This window comes from Girardinichthys multiradiatus, chromosome 4 (assembly GCF_021462225.1).
Source record: "Girardinichthys multiradiatus isolate DD_20200921_A chromosome 4, DD_fGirMul_XY1, whole genome shotgun sequence".
NCBI lineage: Eukaryota > Metazoa > Chordata > Actinopteri > Cyprinodontiformes > Goodeidae > Girardinichthys > Girardinichthys multiradiatus.
In genome coordinates this window covers 4,288,411-4,304,895 of record NC_061797.1, presented here as the reverse complement: position 1 = coordinate 4,304,895, position 16,485 = coordinate 4,288,411, and the positions used below count along the sequence as shown (strand labels likewise).

General features: G+C 39.9%; 1 protein-coding gene across 2 annotated transcripts; it reads left to right on the top strand.

The window, feature by feature from the left end:
* Window positions 1-2,801: 2,801 nt before the first annotated feature.
* asb7 (ankyrin repeat and SOCS box containing 7) lies at window positions 2,802-14,861 on the top strand. Of its 2 annotated transcripts, none has more exons than XM_047363873.1 (5): window positions 2,802-3,043; window positions 5,828-5,889; window positions 6,882-7,093; window positions 8,449-9,054; window positions 12,408-14,861. In XM_047363873.1, the coding sequence occupies exons 2-5, from the start codon at window positions 5,852-5,854 to the stop codon at window positions 12,545-12,547; spliced, it is 996 nt and encodes a 331-aa protein (XP_047219829.1). In that variant the 5' UTR covers window positions 2,802-3,043; window positions 5,828-5,851; the 3' UTR covers window positions 12,548-14,861. The 2 variants fall into 2 exon arrangements, with proteins under 2 accessions (XP_047219829.1, XP_047219828.1); XM_047363872.1 differs by having other exon boundaries at window positions 5,825-5,889.
* The last annotated feature ends 1,624 nt before the right edge of the window (window positions 14,862-16,485 follow it).

Sequence of the window (16,485 nt, the reverse complement as noted above, 5' to 3'; positions counted from 1 at the left end):
ATCTTAAATACACTGAATCGCGCCAGATGTTTGAAACTCCGCCTGTCAACTCAAAGCAGTCAGCTGACTCGGTCTGTAGAAGCAATGAAGTGGTTCACACGTCATCGGTGACGTCACATGAAGCAAGCTCCGGCCCACTGCTTCACCATAACTACCCTGTCGAGTTTGAAGCCTCGGTGTTAGGGGTTAGGGTAAGCTACACATAAACTACAGGGCTGTTAAACTGTGTTCACTCCACACTGTTACTCACACGTATTTATTAAAGATAGTGTCAAATATGGTGCAGCTGTGAATCAGGGTGAAGAGTAGTCATCTTGAGGGTTGTGGGTTCAATTCCACCTTCTTTCCTCTGCAAATTAAGATATGCCCCTGATGACTTGATCAAATATGTCAACAGACCTAACTTCTAGCTGCATTCAAATGCAGTCAATAATGTTTTTGACTTTGAAAGCGTCAGCACTGTTACCTGTGCCTCTGGGTGCCAAGGATGAGAAAACAAGGGAAAAACATTTTCCAGTGCAAATATATGGATGTTTCTCAGAGAAAGAAAGAACAGTGAGTGAAGTCCTCCACCTCACTCTGCCAGCTGCTAAGGCTAAATCAGGATAAGTTGGACGTATGTGACAAGTGGAATATAGTTGAAGGTCTGCTTACGTAGGTTCACGTAAATGTTGTGTCAGTGCACCCAACTACAAAGGTTAGGATGTTAGTTTGGAGCCCTGTTAAAGGTTAACTTGTTAAAGAGGCAGATAATCTTAAAACATTTCCACCAACAACTATATTATTATGATTAACTACGGTCTCCGACATGATTTCGCATTGTTTTGGTTTGGTCTTGTTTAAGTCTCACCTTCCTCTAAATCTTGTATTGGTATTCTCTGGCCTTGGTCCTAACTCACCCTCTGGTTAGGTAGGCTTCAGAATCCGAATCAGAAGAATCCGAATCAGCTTTATTGCTTGTTTGTACAGATAAACAAGGAATTTGACTCTGGTACACTTTGCTCTCAATAATACAAAATATCTTTTTTAAATGTACATATATACACAAGTGACTTTACAATAGAATATGATGTGAGATCAGTCCAAGTATGCGTGGTGTTTTTCTGGAACTCTGACTGTCAAGTGTTCATTAGAGAAACAGCCTGGGGAAAGAGACTGTATCTGTGGCGGCTGGATTTAGCAGACGGCGGTCTGTAGCGCCACCTGAAGGTAACAGTCTAAACAGTTTGTGTGCAGGGTGTGTGGGGTCTGCAGAGATTTTAGTTGCTCTTTTCCTGACCCCAGACCTGTATAAGTCCTGGACAAAGGGAAGGTCAGACCTGATTGTTCGTTGCAGTCTGGTAATGTCTTGTTTTGTGGATGAACCAAACCACACTGAAATGGACGAAGACAGGACAGACTGAATGATGGCAGTGTAGAAGATGTCCAGCAGCTCCTGTGGAAGTTGTACTTCTTGAATTACCTCAGGAAGTACAGTCTCTGCTGAGCCTTCTTCTGAACATTATCTATTTGTGAGGACCATCTCAGGTTTTGAGACGTGGTTGGAAGTGGCCCACAGCAGACAGTGTTGTTGAGGATGGGGGTCTGACCTCACCAGATTACCAGCCGATCCACCTCCTGTCTGTCTGCAGACTCATCAGTGTCCTCGATCAGACCAATAACAGTGGTGTCAGCTGCAAGGGCCAGGAGTTTCACAGACGGGTCCGCTGAGGTGCAGTCATTGTGTAGAGGGAGAAGAGGAGAGGGGAGAGAACACACCCCTGGAGGGCGCCGGTGCTGATGGTTCTTGTGTGGGAGAAGATGTTTCCCAGCCTCACCTGCTGCTGCCGGTCCTTCAGGAAGCTGGTGATCCACTGACAGGTGGAGGCTGGGACTTTGAGCTGGATGAGCTTCTGGTGGATGATGCCTGTGTTAATGGTGTTGAAGGCTGAGCTGAAGTTTACAAACAGGATCCTGGCGTACATCCCTGGGTGTTCAAGGTGTTGCAGGATGAAGTGTAGTCCCAAGTGGACTGCATCATCTGCTGACCCGTTTGCTCGGTAGGCAAACTGCAAGGGGTCCAGCAGGAGGACTGTGATGTCCTTCAGGTGCTTCAACACCAGTCGCTCAAAGGATTTCATGACCACAGAGGTCAGGGCGACAGGCCTGATGTCATTTAATCCTGTGATGTTGGGTTTCTTGGGTACTGGGATGATTGTGGAGCGTTTGAAGCAAGAGGGAACCTCACACAGCTCCAGTGACTTGTTGAAGATCTCAGTGAAGATGGGTGCCAGTTGGCCGGCTCAGGCTCTCAGGCATGATGGGGAGACATTATCAGGTCCTGAGGTGCTCCTTGTTTTCAGGTGCTGAAAGAGCCTATTTACATCTTCCTCTGAGATCCTTGGTGCAGGCAGGGGGTCTGAAGGTAGGGGGTGGTTTGTGAATGGCAAGAATTTGTGTTTGAATGGGAAGTGGAGGACCTTGACTCCAGACTGAGTTTTTCAAGTTGACAAATAATATGGTCTGTTGTAAGCAAGTAGACTGTGGACTGCAAGTGTGTGTGTGTTTAGCTGTTGAGGCATCTTTGATTTTCACTTTTAGATAGACGTTCAAAATGTGCTCCTCGTTCTCTCCCAGTAAACCTTCTGCAACATTAACTTTCCTTTACATTTCTCTGCTCTATACCCATGTCTTGTTAATTATGAATCACCTTTGGGAGCATTTTACCCTTTCCTGATACAAGGGTAACCTTTTACTTCCCATCGTGTACTTTTTATTGAACTCAACAGATGCTTTTATTGTGAAGAAACAAAATAGACGGATGTTAGGTTGTTTTTCCTAGTGAGGTCACACTGTTGTCACAGAGATTGTAGTTTAAGCATTTTTGACAGCAAAATGAACTTTGACGGAACTCCCAGGTGCTGTTAGGGAAGTTTTCCTCAACCCTGAGCTGTGCTGTTTTCTGTGGGGTCTGAGCTGAAGGGAGCAGAAATATGCAGCTTTGACAACTCCTGTCTCCTCTGGAGCTGATTGATTAGCTAAACGGCTGCTTAGCGTCTGCACAGTAAGTCTTTGTTTTATCGAAGCAGAAATGCCGTTTTTGGCTGGATATTTGCAGTAGTCACCTTAATATCGATGTTTCCACTGTACTGCCGTTTATTAGACCCTGGCTGTTTTCCAGCAGGTATAGAAACGCCAACGAGGTAACGCTGGGGAGTTAGTTAGCCTACTGGCTAACTAGCACAAGCTAACAGCTTTCTAAAAATAACATCCTTAAATCAGGCTTTTGTTTGAGAATTTCGCAAAATGTTCTTTCTTTAAAGTTAAGACTGAATTGCCTTTACATGTTGCCTCCAATCAGTTGGTTTTAATGTCACATATATGTACAGTTTAGTGTTAATTCTGTTTAAAAACAGCCACTCTGTTGTGTTCATTGTTTATTCGTTAATCTGTTACATTAACCAGGTAAACTGCGCAACATTTGTTGTTGGATCCAAACTATAGAGCTAAGCTACATAGATTTACAGCCTTTCACCGGGTTTGAAAATAAACAAATAATCAATTTAGTTTGTTTTGTTCTGCCTCACTTGTTTTTAGAAAAGAATCAAACATTTGCTTATTTAGGTCATTTACAAATTGTGAACACTTCTAAATGACCAGTACACTGTCCTAAATAATTTATTATTTTGAATTATTCTGATGTTTCTTTTAGTTTTAATCATGTCATTATGTGCTGTGCTGTTTTTAGTCACATTGCTTCCTGTTCACTTCCATCCAATCCCGTTTCTTCAATTCAAAATCACAACGTTTAAAGGTTAAAACGCTATGAAATGGGAAACTCCTTCAAGAAGTCTATTTCCTTTAGATACATATTTAAAATGTTGACAGACCGCTACATGCCATGTATACGTCTTTTTTGCTTGCAACAGACATTCAGTATGTTATTCTGGTTTTAAAAGAACGTTAGGAAGAAGAAAAAAAAGTAAAATAGCTTGGAATAAATTATACTATAAATTGTATAAATTGGTTGTGACAGTAAAATTACAAATAACAGTGTAGCAGGTACTTTAATGGGTGGTAGTGCAGCCCACTGCTTCATTATGGAAAAAGAAATAATGTCCCTATTACTTTGATCACTACTAAAATCGTCATGGTTACTCAGTTTGGAACATCACTATTTATTGCACTTAGTAAATGCATTTTGATTCTATTTATTCAGTTTATATTTTTCTGAATATCTTTATATTGTTGCTATTCATTTCTACATAAAGAGTGTCTTCTCATATACAACTCAGTAGCAACTGTCCCCATATTTAAAGGGGTCATGTCATGCTTTTAAATCCTTCCTTTTCAGTCTTAAATCATTCAGCTGTGGTCTTTATAAAGTGGAACTTCAATGCTTTGGTCTGAACTCCTTGTTATTGAAGCTCCACAGGCTCCTCTTTTACCTGTTCTGAGGTGCGTCTGAGAGCAACTTGTTTTGGTGCCGTCTCTTTAAATGCTACTGAGGCACTTCACAACCCCGCCCCCCTCAAGGTTAAAGAGCGTTCCACTTTAACCCAGTCGCCATTTTTGTAGTTTTTGTAGTAAATTGTTTGGCGCAGCAGAAACAAGACAAAAACAACAAAACTGAACAATGGCCAGGAGGTCATATCAACACACAATAAATTCATGTCTAAAATAGTTTGTTGTCATTTTAGCATATTTGCAGCTTAACTCTTTACTGTGTTCATCGTTTCCATAGACAGAAGGAACTGACCCCTTAATCAGATGAAGTCTTTCAGCAAATCCTTCTTGACACTGGTTGGAGGTTGCTGAACGCACTCATCCTTGAAGTACTTCACGCAGACAGGAAGGAATTTCCTGACTGATGTGGGAACATTTCCATGAAAAATAAACTTTAACCAGGTACTATGAAGAGGTTCTGATTCTGGGGGACGGTATAATGAATTGTGTGGGTAAATATACCCAACAAATGAACTGAACTCTCTTTCAGCGTAGGCTACTGGAGCTTGGACTACAAAATCGCTGAGAGAAATAAATATGCTGGATACATGAAATTGGTCAGCCGGAAGTCCATGACCTTATTTACTATGCTGTGATGTAACAGTTCAAAAAAATGTAACAGAGGATAGGAAAAATGGAACGGGCTGAAAACTATGGCCCAAACAGAATATAAAGATATCTACGCAGCACCTGGAGTGACTAAAATCAACTTTTCTGCACTCCTACAGACTCTAAGTACACAATAAAATGTATTTGAGGGCTAAAAAAGTGGATTTTGCATGATATGTCCTCTTTAATAAATGTAGACAAAATGCAGCAAAAGGTGTTTCAGTATATTTTCTGACAGTTGCAGGTCATATCACACAGACATCCCATTAGCTGAAGTGTAAAGGTTGGAAAAAGCTTTTTGTTTGTTGGGGAAAAGCCAGCGTTGTTGGATCACATCCACATATTTCCAAAGTCCATGATGTTCTGACCTTTACTGTGGATGTTTCTCTGTTTTTTGCATCTAGGAAGTCAAGGGAGAGATAATGTCTTGCTCACTAAGTTTACTGATAACATTTTTGTCATCTACATTGTTTTTGGGGTAGTTTTGAGAACGAATCAGAGTAAAAACATAAATTAATTATCACAGCTCTAGGATCACACACCTTGTAGAGTTCCTGTGGAAAATCTTTTCGAAAAGCCAAGCAGTTCTACCCATTATGCTGTGCTACATTCAAGAAACATCTAGACACTTGTAACCCTAGCATGAATTCAGGATTGAAATGAGCGATAGGGGGAATGGGTGAAATGAGATTTGGTCTTGTGATTTATCTCTGTCTTGATGATTTTGCAGCAGAACATCTGCAGGTGCAGCAGCAATATGACTAAGAGAAGCCCATCTCTTCAGCTGGTTAAAAGGTACATTTTGATTTAATCATAATGATGTTTTGTTAATCAGAGCTTGACAAATATGACATTACATTTTTTAAACCTATTTTACATATTAGCATTAACAGAGGACCTTTTCTAGTCATTATCAAAACAAACTAACAGTTTGTTTTATGATCTACTGCAGAGCAAACTCAGCTATGAACAGACCAGTTTGTCCATAATGCAATGTTGCTCTTTGCACTGGACTGGAATTTGATTGTAAAATCTTCATGCAGTTGAAAATGATACATGTGCTCCCACATACATGATGCTGGATGGCTTTAGCTAAACTTGATTATGTTTTTGTTTGAACTATAATGAGCCTTAAAATGTAATGATAATAAAACTATGCAGACACTATATTGCAAAAAGATTTTGTCTATTTTTATGTGTACATGAACTTTAAAGACATCCTATTCTTAATCTAAAAGATCCAGTTTGTTGATGGACCCACTATTACCAGCAACAACAACTTTAACTATTCTGTAGACATCTTCCACAAGATTTAGGAGGGTATTCATAGTTAGATGAGAAAACCAGAATTGACACCTCTGCTCTAATTCATCCCAAAGGTGTTCCAGAAGGTTGAGGTCAGGACTCTGTGCAGGCAGTCAGGTTTCTCCACGCCAAACTTCATACACCTGCAGCCATAGAAGTGATTGGAACACTGGAATTGATTGATTTGGTGGTGTGACCCAATACTTTGGCAATATAGTGAATGAGTGTCTGCGAGATGATCTTCAGTCAAAGTTATTTTAAAAGCTAAACTGTTAAACCATGGATAATTGATGTTAAAAGCTTTGCCAATGGCTACTAAAAGCATGTGGTTAAGGTGCATCTAGCTAAGGCACATTAGAAAGGTTAGCTTTCCCTCAGCAAGACAAAGTCTAAGGTTTACTTCAGATAATAACTTTGAGATCCACAATTTATTGGTTTTACCAACATGAACAGTTGAAGACTCCCATTCTAAAATGTGACAGGATGCTGAACCATCACTGCAGAGGGAACCCTGAGCTCCATGAGGAGCTGCAGATTCAGGCTGCAGTTGCAGCGGGAGACGTGTGCACGGTCAGGAGGATGCTGGAGCGGGGGTACTCGCCCAAGATCCGAGACGCCAACGGGTGGACTCTGCTTCACTTCTCTGCTGCCAAAGGGAAAGAGCGATGTGTCCGAGTTTTTCTGGAGCATGGAGGTCAGAACCTGTCATTTACATTTTTATTAGTTTTCATTATCTTGATCAGGCCTATAATGGCGTCCCCTGGCATAAGGTAGATTGGAACACAGGAAAGGAGATCGGTGCATGTCAGCTCCTTATTGTATGTTTTTGCATTTGATACTGTTAACTGAAGTTTATGTTTGATTTATTAACACCTTATTGCTACTTACACTTCATACAAGATCAGTTTACTCGTCAAATGACATGTTTTTGTAATTTTTCTGTTGCAAAATCCAAACAATAGATTTCTGCTAGAAGTTAATGTTTCTTTGTTTTATTACGTTTTAGACCAGACTTACTTTGTTGAAGTCCTGTTAATGATATAAATGGTATAATCCTAAAAAAGAAATTGGCGTCTGCAGTTAGGCCTGCTTGTTGAAAAGAAACAAATAGCGGAAATAGTCAGATAAAGGGCATTTAGACAACTGCCATTCAGTAACACCAATATCCCAGAGACATAGCAGTCAGTACAGGTCTCCACACGTGAATAATTGAGAAACAGAGAACTTAAAAGACAGACGCTTCACATCCACTGGGACGAATGAGCAATAAGTAGTCCAGGTATGGGCTGTATATGTATGTGTGTTCCAACTGCTCCACTCCTCAGCATTCAGGAGTTTTATAGCTGGTAGAAAGTAAGCTTTAAGAAAGGGAGAATAACGGTGCCGTTTGCGTCGTGTAGTTTGCCATCCTGTGGCAGACATCAACATACATCATTTCTGCCAGTTCTTTTGACAACATTGAAATGGCAGTACGTTTTTTCCTTTTGTTTTTCTTGGTCAAAGAATTACAACATTAAACTGAAATACATCAAACTGCATCAAGCTACAGAGTCTGATTGTCGTGAAGGTAAAATATGTTCAACTGAAAAATATTTATGCTACTTGACATGGCTATTGTTATTGTTTAATTAAAAGTATTTTTAACTAGAAAATATGTACATTTGTTTGTGGAATGCAAGCTTTTACCCCTTTATTTTCCAAGCATGAAAAATGTCAGTGCAGTAAGAATCTGCCTTATTAAGGAGGACACACATTGGAAGCGTGGCGGTTCGTCACTTCTGAGCAGGGTGGGCTCAAAGAAGGCTCAGAAAGTGCTTTGTCGTGGAGGGTCGGCCGCCAACAGGAAGCCTCCGATATTACTTGTTTAATAGAAAGTAACAGAGGTGTACATTTTGAAACAAGCTTGATGCAGCTGCTTTCTTTTGGCTTTTAGAGTTGCCAATGTCCTTTTGTTGCACATTGGTGATGCTGTTCCAGGCAATCATATGCTCGTAGCGCAAAGGAGTTAGTGCTATATTTGATTTCTTCTTTTCATTCTGTTTTGTACAGCGGACCCCACGGTAAAGGACTTTATTGGTGGCTTCACAGCACTTCACTATGCAGCTATGCATGGCAGGGCACGTATTGCCCGACTGATGCTCGAATCTGAGTATCGTGGTGACATTATAAATGCTAAAAGCAATGACGGCTGGACACCTCTCCACGTGGCAGCCCACTATGGCCGTGATTCATTCGTACGCCTCCTCCTGGAGTTCAGGGCTGAGGTGGACCCACTTAGTGACAAAGGGACCACACCGCTGCAGCTGGCCATCATCCGCGAGCGTTCCAGCTGTGTACGGATCCTGCTGGACCATAGCGCCAATATTGACATTCAGAACGGCTTCCTGCTGCGCTATGCTGTCATCAAAGGGAACCATTCTTACTGCCGTATGTTCCTGCAGAGGGGAGCGGACACAAACCTCGGTCGTCTTGAAGATGGACAGACTCCCCTACATCTGTCAGCTCTTAGGGATGATGTGCTGTGTGCTCAGATGCTCTACACATACGGGGCTAATACCAATACCAGGAACTACGAAGGCCAGACCCCAGTAGCTGTGTCTGTAAGCATGTCTGGAATTAGCCGGCCTTGTCTGGATTTTCTGCAGGAGGTCACCAGTAAGTCTCACACTACCACTTCACTTAAACACTTGCATGTGAATAGGGTAGTGTTGGATGGAGTCTCACTGCTGCAGCTACCTACACCTCACAGGGATGAAAAGAGTGCTGGAAACAATAATTTAGCAATCCAGTTTAACTAATATTGTGCAGCCTACTTTTAATTATTTACACTGGAGTCCAAAATGTTTTTTTCTGACTGGAAATAAACACATTTTGGAGTGGCCCTGCCAGACTCCTGACTTGAATTTTGTGGATAATTTGTGGAAGGAGGTAAAGATTAGGGTGATGGCTAAGAAGGTCTTCCAACTGCAAAGATTTGGAGCTCCTCACCAAAGATAAATTGTCAAAATACTAGAGGAAACATCAAAAGCCTGGTCAGCAATTAAATTTTAACAATTGAATGATTGTTAGAATTTACTTGTTTCTACCAAACAAATTAGTTTTAATGCTGCTACTAAAAGATTGCTTACATTTATTAAATTTATGCATAAAGTTACTAACTCTCTGTGTTTCGATCTTTCTCTGGTTGATCAGAATTATATTGCAGAGTGGTGCGTTGTTTTTGATTGTTTGGGGGCAAAAATCAAAATGGAATGAATCATTGCACAACCTTATTAAGAATACATGGTCAGAGACGCTCTCTGAAGGAAACACATGGTTGTGTAAATGTCGATTGAATAGTGTTTGGTTAAGCTGGAGATTGGTTCTAAAATTGGCTTCAGTCTGAGCTGTATGTCTACTGCAGCCATTTGGAAAAACCAGACTGTGTTGATCTAAAATGTTTACTGCAGGTAACAACTCTACCTAAAATTCTCCATACTGTCCGTTTGTAGTATTAAAAAGAGCCAGCAGAGGTTTTCATTGGAAGTGGAGGGAGGAGTGTGACTTTCTGTTCCAGACGCAGGAACAGAAGAGAACATCACCTGCAGCATTATCATTGAGACGTAACAATGGCTACATTTCTCTACTGCCGCTTGAACTTTGACATCAAAGATAACAAAGAGCTGTGCACTGTTTCAGACAGGGCCTTTCAGGGGCTCTAGAACTTCAGCAAGATCACATAACTACAGGGTTACTGATTACACCTCAACCTCTGACGTGAAAGGGATCATCGAGTGATAGGCACTCTGTTCTTTTCAACCACCGTAAATGTCGGCGTTGCTCCTTTTTCTGTTAGATAAAACTTCACGTAAAATGGTGCTGTATATACATACTGTTAAACCCAAAATTATTCATACCCCTGGAAGATTTAAATAAAAAAATCTGATTCATCCGCAAATTTTTTGTTTTATTAAAAAGTGTCATATCAAATAAATGTATACCCGTCTCAATAATGAATGGAAAAATATTTATTGGTATAACAACCAATAAACCCTTGTTGCCGAGTAGATCTTTGCATGTTTCCTCATGTATTTTGATAATTTCTCTTTGGTTGGAAGGCCCCGTTACCATCACCCTAATCTTCAGCTGCCACCACAGATTCTCTGAGAGATTCAAGTCGCTAATATTATTTCCAGTCAAAAAAGCATGTTGGTAAAATTAAAAGCTTATTTTAAACCTAAATGTATCAGTTGGAGGCTTAATGAATTTTTCTGTTGGGATTTCTGACATCTGTGAGGTTCTAATCCACTGGGAAACATCTTGGCACTCGGTTTTTTACATACTGTAACTGAATGTGCTGGCAGGTTTTCCACATGTCATTGGTTGCCCCAGTATATTAGTCTTACAATGCACATATTTACCAGGGCTGCGGGATTCAAGAGAATCGTGTGATGGCATGTTACATGTTCAGTTAATTCATTGCTGAGCTAATAAGGTTTAACTTCAAAAGCAAGGGGAATTGGAAAGAAACGTATTTCAGATGTTACAACCAGCAAGTAAATTAAATTATATAGTTTCATCACAAGGTGGTGGTACAGGTTATGTTGCTCATGAAGAAGAACTGAGAAGAAGAAGCTGTGAAAGAAGCAGTGGTCCTCAATAGAAGCACCTAGAAGGAAAATACCTGTACAGCATTTCCCCTACCCTTATCCAAGGGGGGCACCCCTCCTACTAGTAATAGTACATTTTCACAGTAAATGCCATTTTTTATTATCACGTCGTGAATGATTTCTGTGCCTGCGTCGTCGCTACTCCACTTTTTATGGCCAAACTTGACAAAAGCTGGAAAAAAACACACCCCTCAAGCTCTGTGTCACCGATGCTGACACGCTTAGTTGCGTGCGCTCGCACGCAGGTGAAAACACACTCCCCCGACAGCAGACAGAGAGCACATGCCGCTAAAACCTGGGGCCTCATGTAGAAAAGACTGCGCAGCTTTCATACTAAAAGTTTGCGATAGGGAGAAATTCTAAAACTTACGGCGCACAAAAAAATTCAGACACGTTACCGCACACGTAACCTTCATACATCCCAATTTGCCGTGCACGTGGCGCTTGAACCGTCCCGGTCGGTCCCGCCCTTGAATACATTTGCAAAGTAGTATAAGCGGCCGGAAGTCACCCATGACGTGTCCAAATAACCATGGCAACGGTGCTTTGACAGTCAAAGAACCGGTTCCTGTGGCGGAAAAACGCGTAGAGAGACTGTGTTTACACACCACGAGGGATGTTTGTAATAAATTACAGCAAAGCAACAACTTCTTGAATGACATCAGAGACTCAAACTTGACTCTGGGGGGAAAAAAAAGGTTGTCGACTCGAACCCGTTAAGTTCTACCATGTCTGCATCAAACCCACACGGCACTCTAGCTGCTGCACTAAGCTGAATCACAGCTCAATGCCAATCATTATAATGACGTGAATATTCTTTCCATATTTCTAATAGGAAGACTGTCACCACACACACTATGTGAAGTACTTTGAATTTTTAAACCGTCCAGAACGCTACATAAAAAATAGACCTATAGGACCCAGCCATCGCGCACGGAGTCTGCTTGAGTTTTGTTCCCAACACTTACTCATGAAACTTATGTGACTGAATGTTTTTTTTCCAGATAGGGTATGAAATCCCCAGATATAAAATTAATTCCCGAAGACCTTTTACAGCTTTGCTTTTGTGAATGTTCCAGTCATTGATTTAACATTACTGGTTCTCCTTTGAGAGAATTTGCTTTGCAATGCAGAAAGTGCAGCAAGACAAATGTATGATTATTTTTATTATTATGAGACTGACTGAGCAGCTGTTTTGTTTGTGGTGCTATGCTTGATCTTGTAAAGGGACATTTCTGCAGTAACAGTCAACTGTGTGAATGGGGGATCAAAGGGTGAAACAGTACAAAGTTCAGTTCAGTTATTGCACTAATGCAACTTTTGGGCTCTTTTGTCTAATTGTTTCTTTTCCTTTATCAGGGCAACCTCGAAGTCTCCAAGACCTGTGTCGAATAAAAATTCGGCACTGTATTGGCCTTCAAAGTTTGAAATTCTTGGAGGATCTTCCAATTGCAAAGGTTATAAAAGACTATTTAAAACATAAGTTTGACAGTTTGTGAAGCAGTAACAAACCACGAAACGAACAGACGGTGACAGACTCTCTGTCAGACTATGCAAGCAAGCATTATGATTCTGCTCTAGAAGAAGGATCCTCTGCTCTGTTCTGTACATGCTAAAGAAGATGTTTTTTCTTTATCAATGTTCTATTAAGCCTTATTTAAACTTATTGCAGTTGCTGACAATTTTTAGTAGACACTTTCTTAGGAGACTGAAACCTAATTTGACTGCATATGGCATTATTACCATAGTAATCACATTTATCTTTTGTTCATATGTTATCCCACTAGTGAAAGTTTTAAAGAATTTAAGCATGGGCATGGGAATTTGTTTTCTATTCTTTTTTTACAAAAATATGGAAGGTAGCTTTTTTATTACTTAACGAAGACACAGACATAATACACGCAGCCAAAGAGGTCAAAACTACTGACATAAAATCAGTTTTAAAATCTCGCCGTGGTCCAACAGGAGTAAAAATCCTAATCTCGTTTAGTCTGTGGAGGAACTGCGAGTCCCTCTAACTCCAGCTCTAAGATTGTTACAGAAGAGGAGTGATAATAAAAGACTAAGGATAGATTAAATAAGCTTAATAGGCATCAAAAAAGGCTTGTAAGGCTATGTAGTCATTATTAATAAAAGGTGTGATTGATTCTGACAATTTTTATAAAGAAAAAAATGTAGTAGCTGTTGAAGTATGTACCATCTTGTCTTTTCTGGGGGTTTTGTGTGTGTGTGTGTTTTTGTTTCTTAAATCAACCCCAATCTCAGTTAAAGGACAGTCAGTCAAAAGTTTCCTCAGAGTGATCATTTCGATTGTTTTTAGTTTTTAGTTGGGGTTATGTGGAACAGTGATGAGTAATTGGTATTCTACTTGTGGTAGATGACTTCTTTCATGGCTATGGCATCGATCGGGAGAATTAAGTTTGGATCATTCCAAAATTGCTATGGTGGTTCAAGTGAAGACTGTTTAATTTATTTTTGGACTGTCTTACGTTTCTGTTGGATACTTACTCTAGACACATACACTTAACAAGTAGCTTTTTTTGTCTGCTTTGCCCTCAGTGTTTGAAATTGGAAGGCCATTGTCCACAGTCTGAGGTAAATAACCAGACTTCTGTAAAAATAGCAATCTAATGCAAATATGACAGAAGTTTAAAGGTTTAAACAATACTGCTTGCATTATCTGTGTTAGACTGGACATGTTTTTAAAATGACAGAAGTCATCTTCGCTCTGGATCCTATTCTCACTAGATCACTGTAGCTCTCTAGAACAGTCTGCACATCCTACTCAGGCAGAATGAGTAAAAGGAGTTATTAACTGTAGGTATGATACTGTGTATAGCCTCTGCACAGAACCCCCCATCAAACAATTCAAAGTATGCCTTTTAGAGTTCAAGTAAGTTAATTTTGAACTGAAACATTTGTCTGGCGATGGTTTACTTTCTGGTTCAAAATATGTTTTAAACTTAAGACTTCCTACATTTAAATATTTTGGGTGGGGTCAAACCGAAATCTGGATATTAAGTTGAAGAGTTTGCTGTAAAACTGTCTGAACAAGAATATGAAGCCCTTAATAGCTGATCATGTGGGTCAATCTACTTGATGCATGTGTCTTAAAACTACTGAGCAGCAGTTTACAAAACACGAGTTACATTCAAAAGGCTCTGACTTCACTAAGAGAACCCCGTCTGATATGTGAGAGGAAATATTTAGCTTAAAAAAACCAACAAGTGTAAGTAAAAAAAAAAAAAACTAACAAACTAATACAGGTGTATTTGCTGAGACAGATTTATTTAACTTATTATAAAATACAATAAAAATTAGTTTAATTTTAAGACATTGGTGGAAGAGTGTTATGAATATTTAAAATTATTTTTAAATAATGAAGATGTTTCTTAAAGTCACAGCTTCTCAAACTATCGCAGAACTTATGTTCATTTCCATGCCATGTATTACATGAATTGGAGGTGAGTGCACTGTGGGATCATCATCTTTTACTCGTCTAAAGCGTTCATATTTTCAGGACTACTGACACCTTTACAGCTACAGTCAGTGTAGATATTTTACAGTCTGTTTATATAAGCAATAATCTCTGGTGTTCCCAACATTAAAATTTTGGAAAGTCTTGTGACTTGTTTGGTGTGAATTAAGTATTTTATGTAAGCAGCTTAATTTATATTTCATTTGAAATATGTTGTCTGTAATATACATTTTTTGCCAGTAAAGTTCTGTGCTTTCTTCATCCTCCCTTGCAGTAACTTGTTATTAAGCAGTTTTTATATGAACGGCTAAAATAAAACTTTCTTTTTAATCTCATCATGATGCCCGAAGTGCTCCCATATATTATATATGCATTGTATTTTTTTTTTTATATTTTGTGATGTTGCAGGTTTTACAGGAGGTATTATCTTTGTTTTTTACTGATCATTTAAAGCTTCTCACAGAGATGAGCTGTACTGTACGATGTACTTCAACTCCTTATTCAGCTTCTGATGCGACCTCCTTCACATATCATTTCATGCTTCTAGCTGTGCAAGTACAGGTGCATCCCAATAAATGAGAATATCAACAAAAAGTTCATTTACTTGAGCCATTTAATTCAGTCAATGAAGCGCAAATAGCTATGATACTTGATACATCTTTCTTGAAAAGATCTTTCTTGATCTTTAAACCAGAGGTTTGCAGCAGTGGGGACCAGGCCCTGTATAAGCTGGCCAGCAACAAACTGACCAAGGAGATTAAAGCAGCAAAGAGAAGCTACAGTGAGAAGCTAAAGAAAAGCCTTTCAGATGTAGAGACGTCTGCTTCATGGAATGATAAAATCTGACTGCCTACAAGACTCCTTCCCACCACCTTGAGCAGAATCCTCACCTGGCAAATCAACTGACACACCTCCTCCACTTCCCATTCAGACACAAATCATTGCCATACACTAACCACCCCCCCTACCTTCAGACCCCCTGCCTGCACCAAGGATCTCAGAGGAAGATGTAACTAGGCTCTTTCGGCCCCCCCCCCCCGGTGTGTTCTCTCCCCACTGCTCTTCTCCCCTATCTGTGAAATTCCTGAAGTTTCCTGATGACACCACACACCCTGCACATAAACTGTTTAGACTTTTACCTTCAGGTTGTTGTACAGTACAGACCAAAAAGTTTGGACACACCTTCTCATTCAAAGAGTTTTCTTTATTTTCATGACTATGAATATTGTAGTTTCACACTGAAGGCATCAAAACTATGAATGGAATTGTATACTGAACAAAAAAGTGTGAAACAACTGAAAATATGTCTTATATTCTAGGTTCTTCAAAGTAGCCACCGTTTGCTTTGATTACTGCTCCACACACTCTTGGTATTCTGTTGATGAGCTTCAAGAGGTAGTCACCTGAAATGGTTTTCCAACAGTCTTGAAGGAGTTCCTAGAGATGCTTAGCACTTGTTGGCACTTTTGACTTCACTCTGCGTTCCAGCTCACCCCAAACCATCTCGATTGGGTTCAGGTCCGGTGACTGTGGAGGCCAGGTCATCTGGCGCAGCACCCCATCACTCTCCTTGGTCAAATTGCCCTTACACAGCCTTTACCGGTGGTTCCTAGAGACTAGGAACCACCAGTAAACCTGCAGTCTGAGAACGAAGTGCTCTGTTAGGAACATATGGAACAATCAGATCTCTGATGTATGATGGAGCTAGATCATTAAGGGCTTTACAGGTCCTTCTCAAAATATTAGCATATTGTGATAAAGTTCATTATTTTCCATAATGTCATGATGAAAATTTAACATTCATATATTTTAGATTCATTGCACACTAACTGAAATATTTCAGGTCTTTTATTGTCTTAATACGGATGATTTTGGCATACAGCTCATGAAAACCCAAAATTCCTATCTCACAAAATTAGCATATTTCATCCGACCAATAAAAGAAAAGTGTTTTTAATA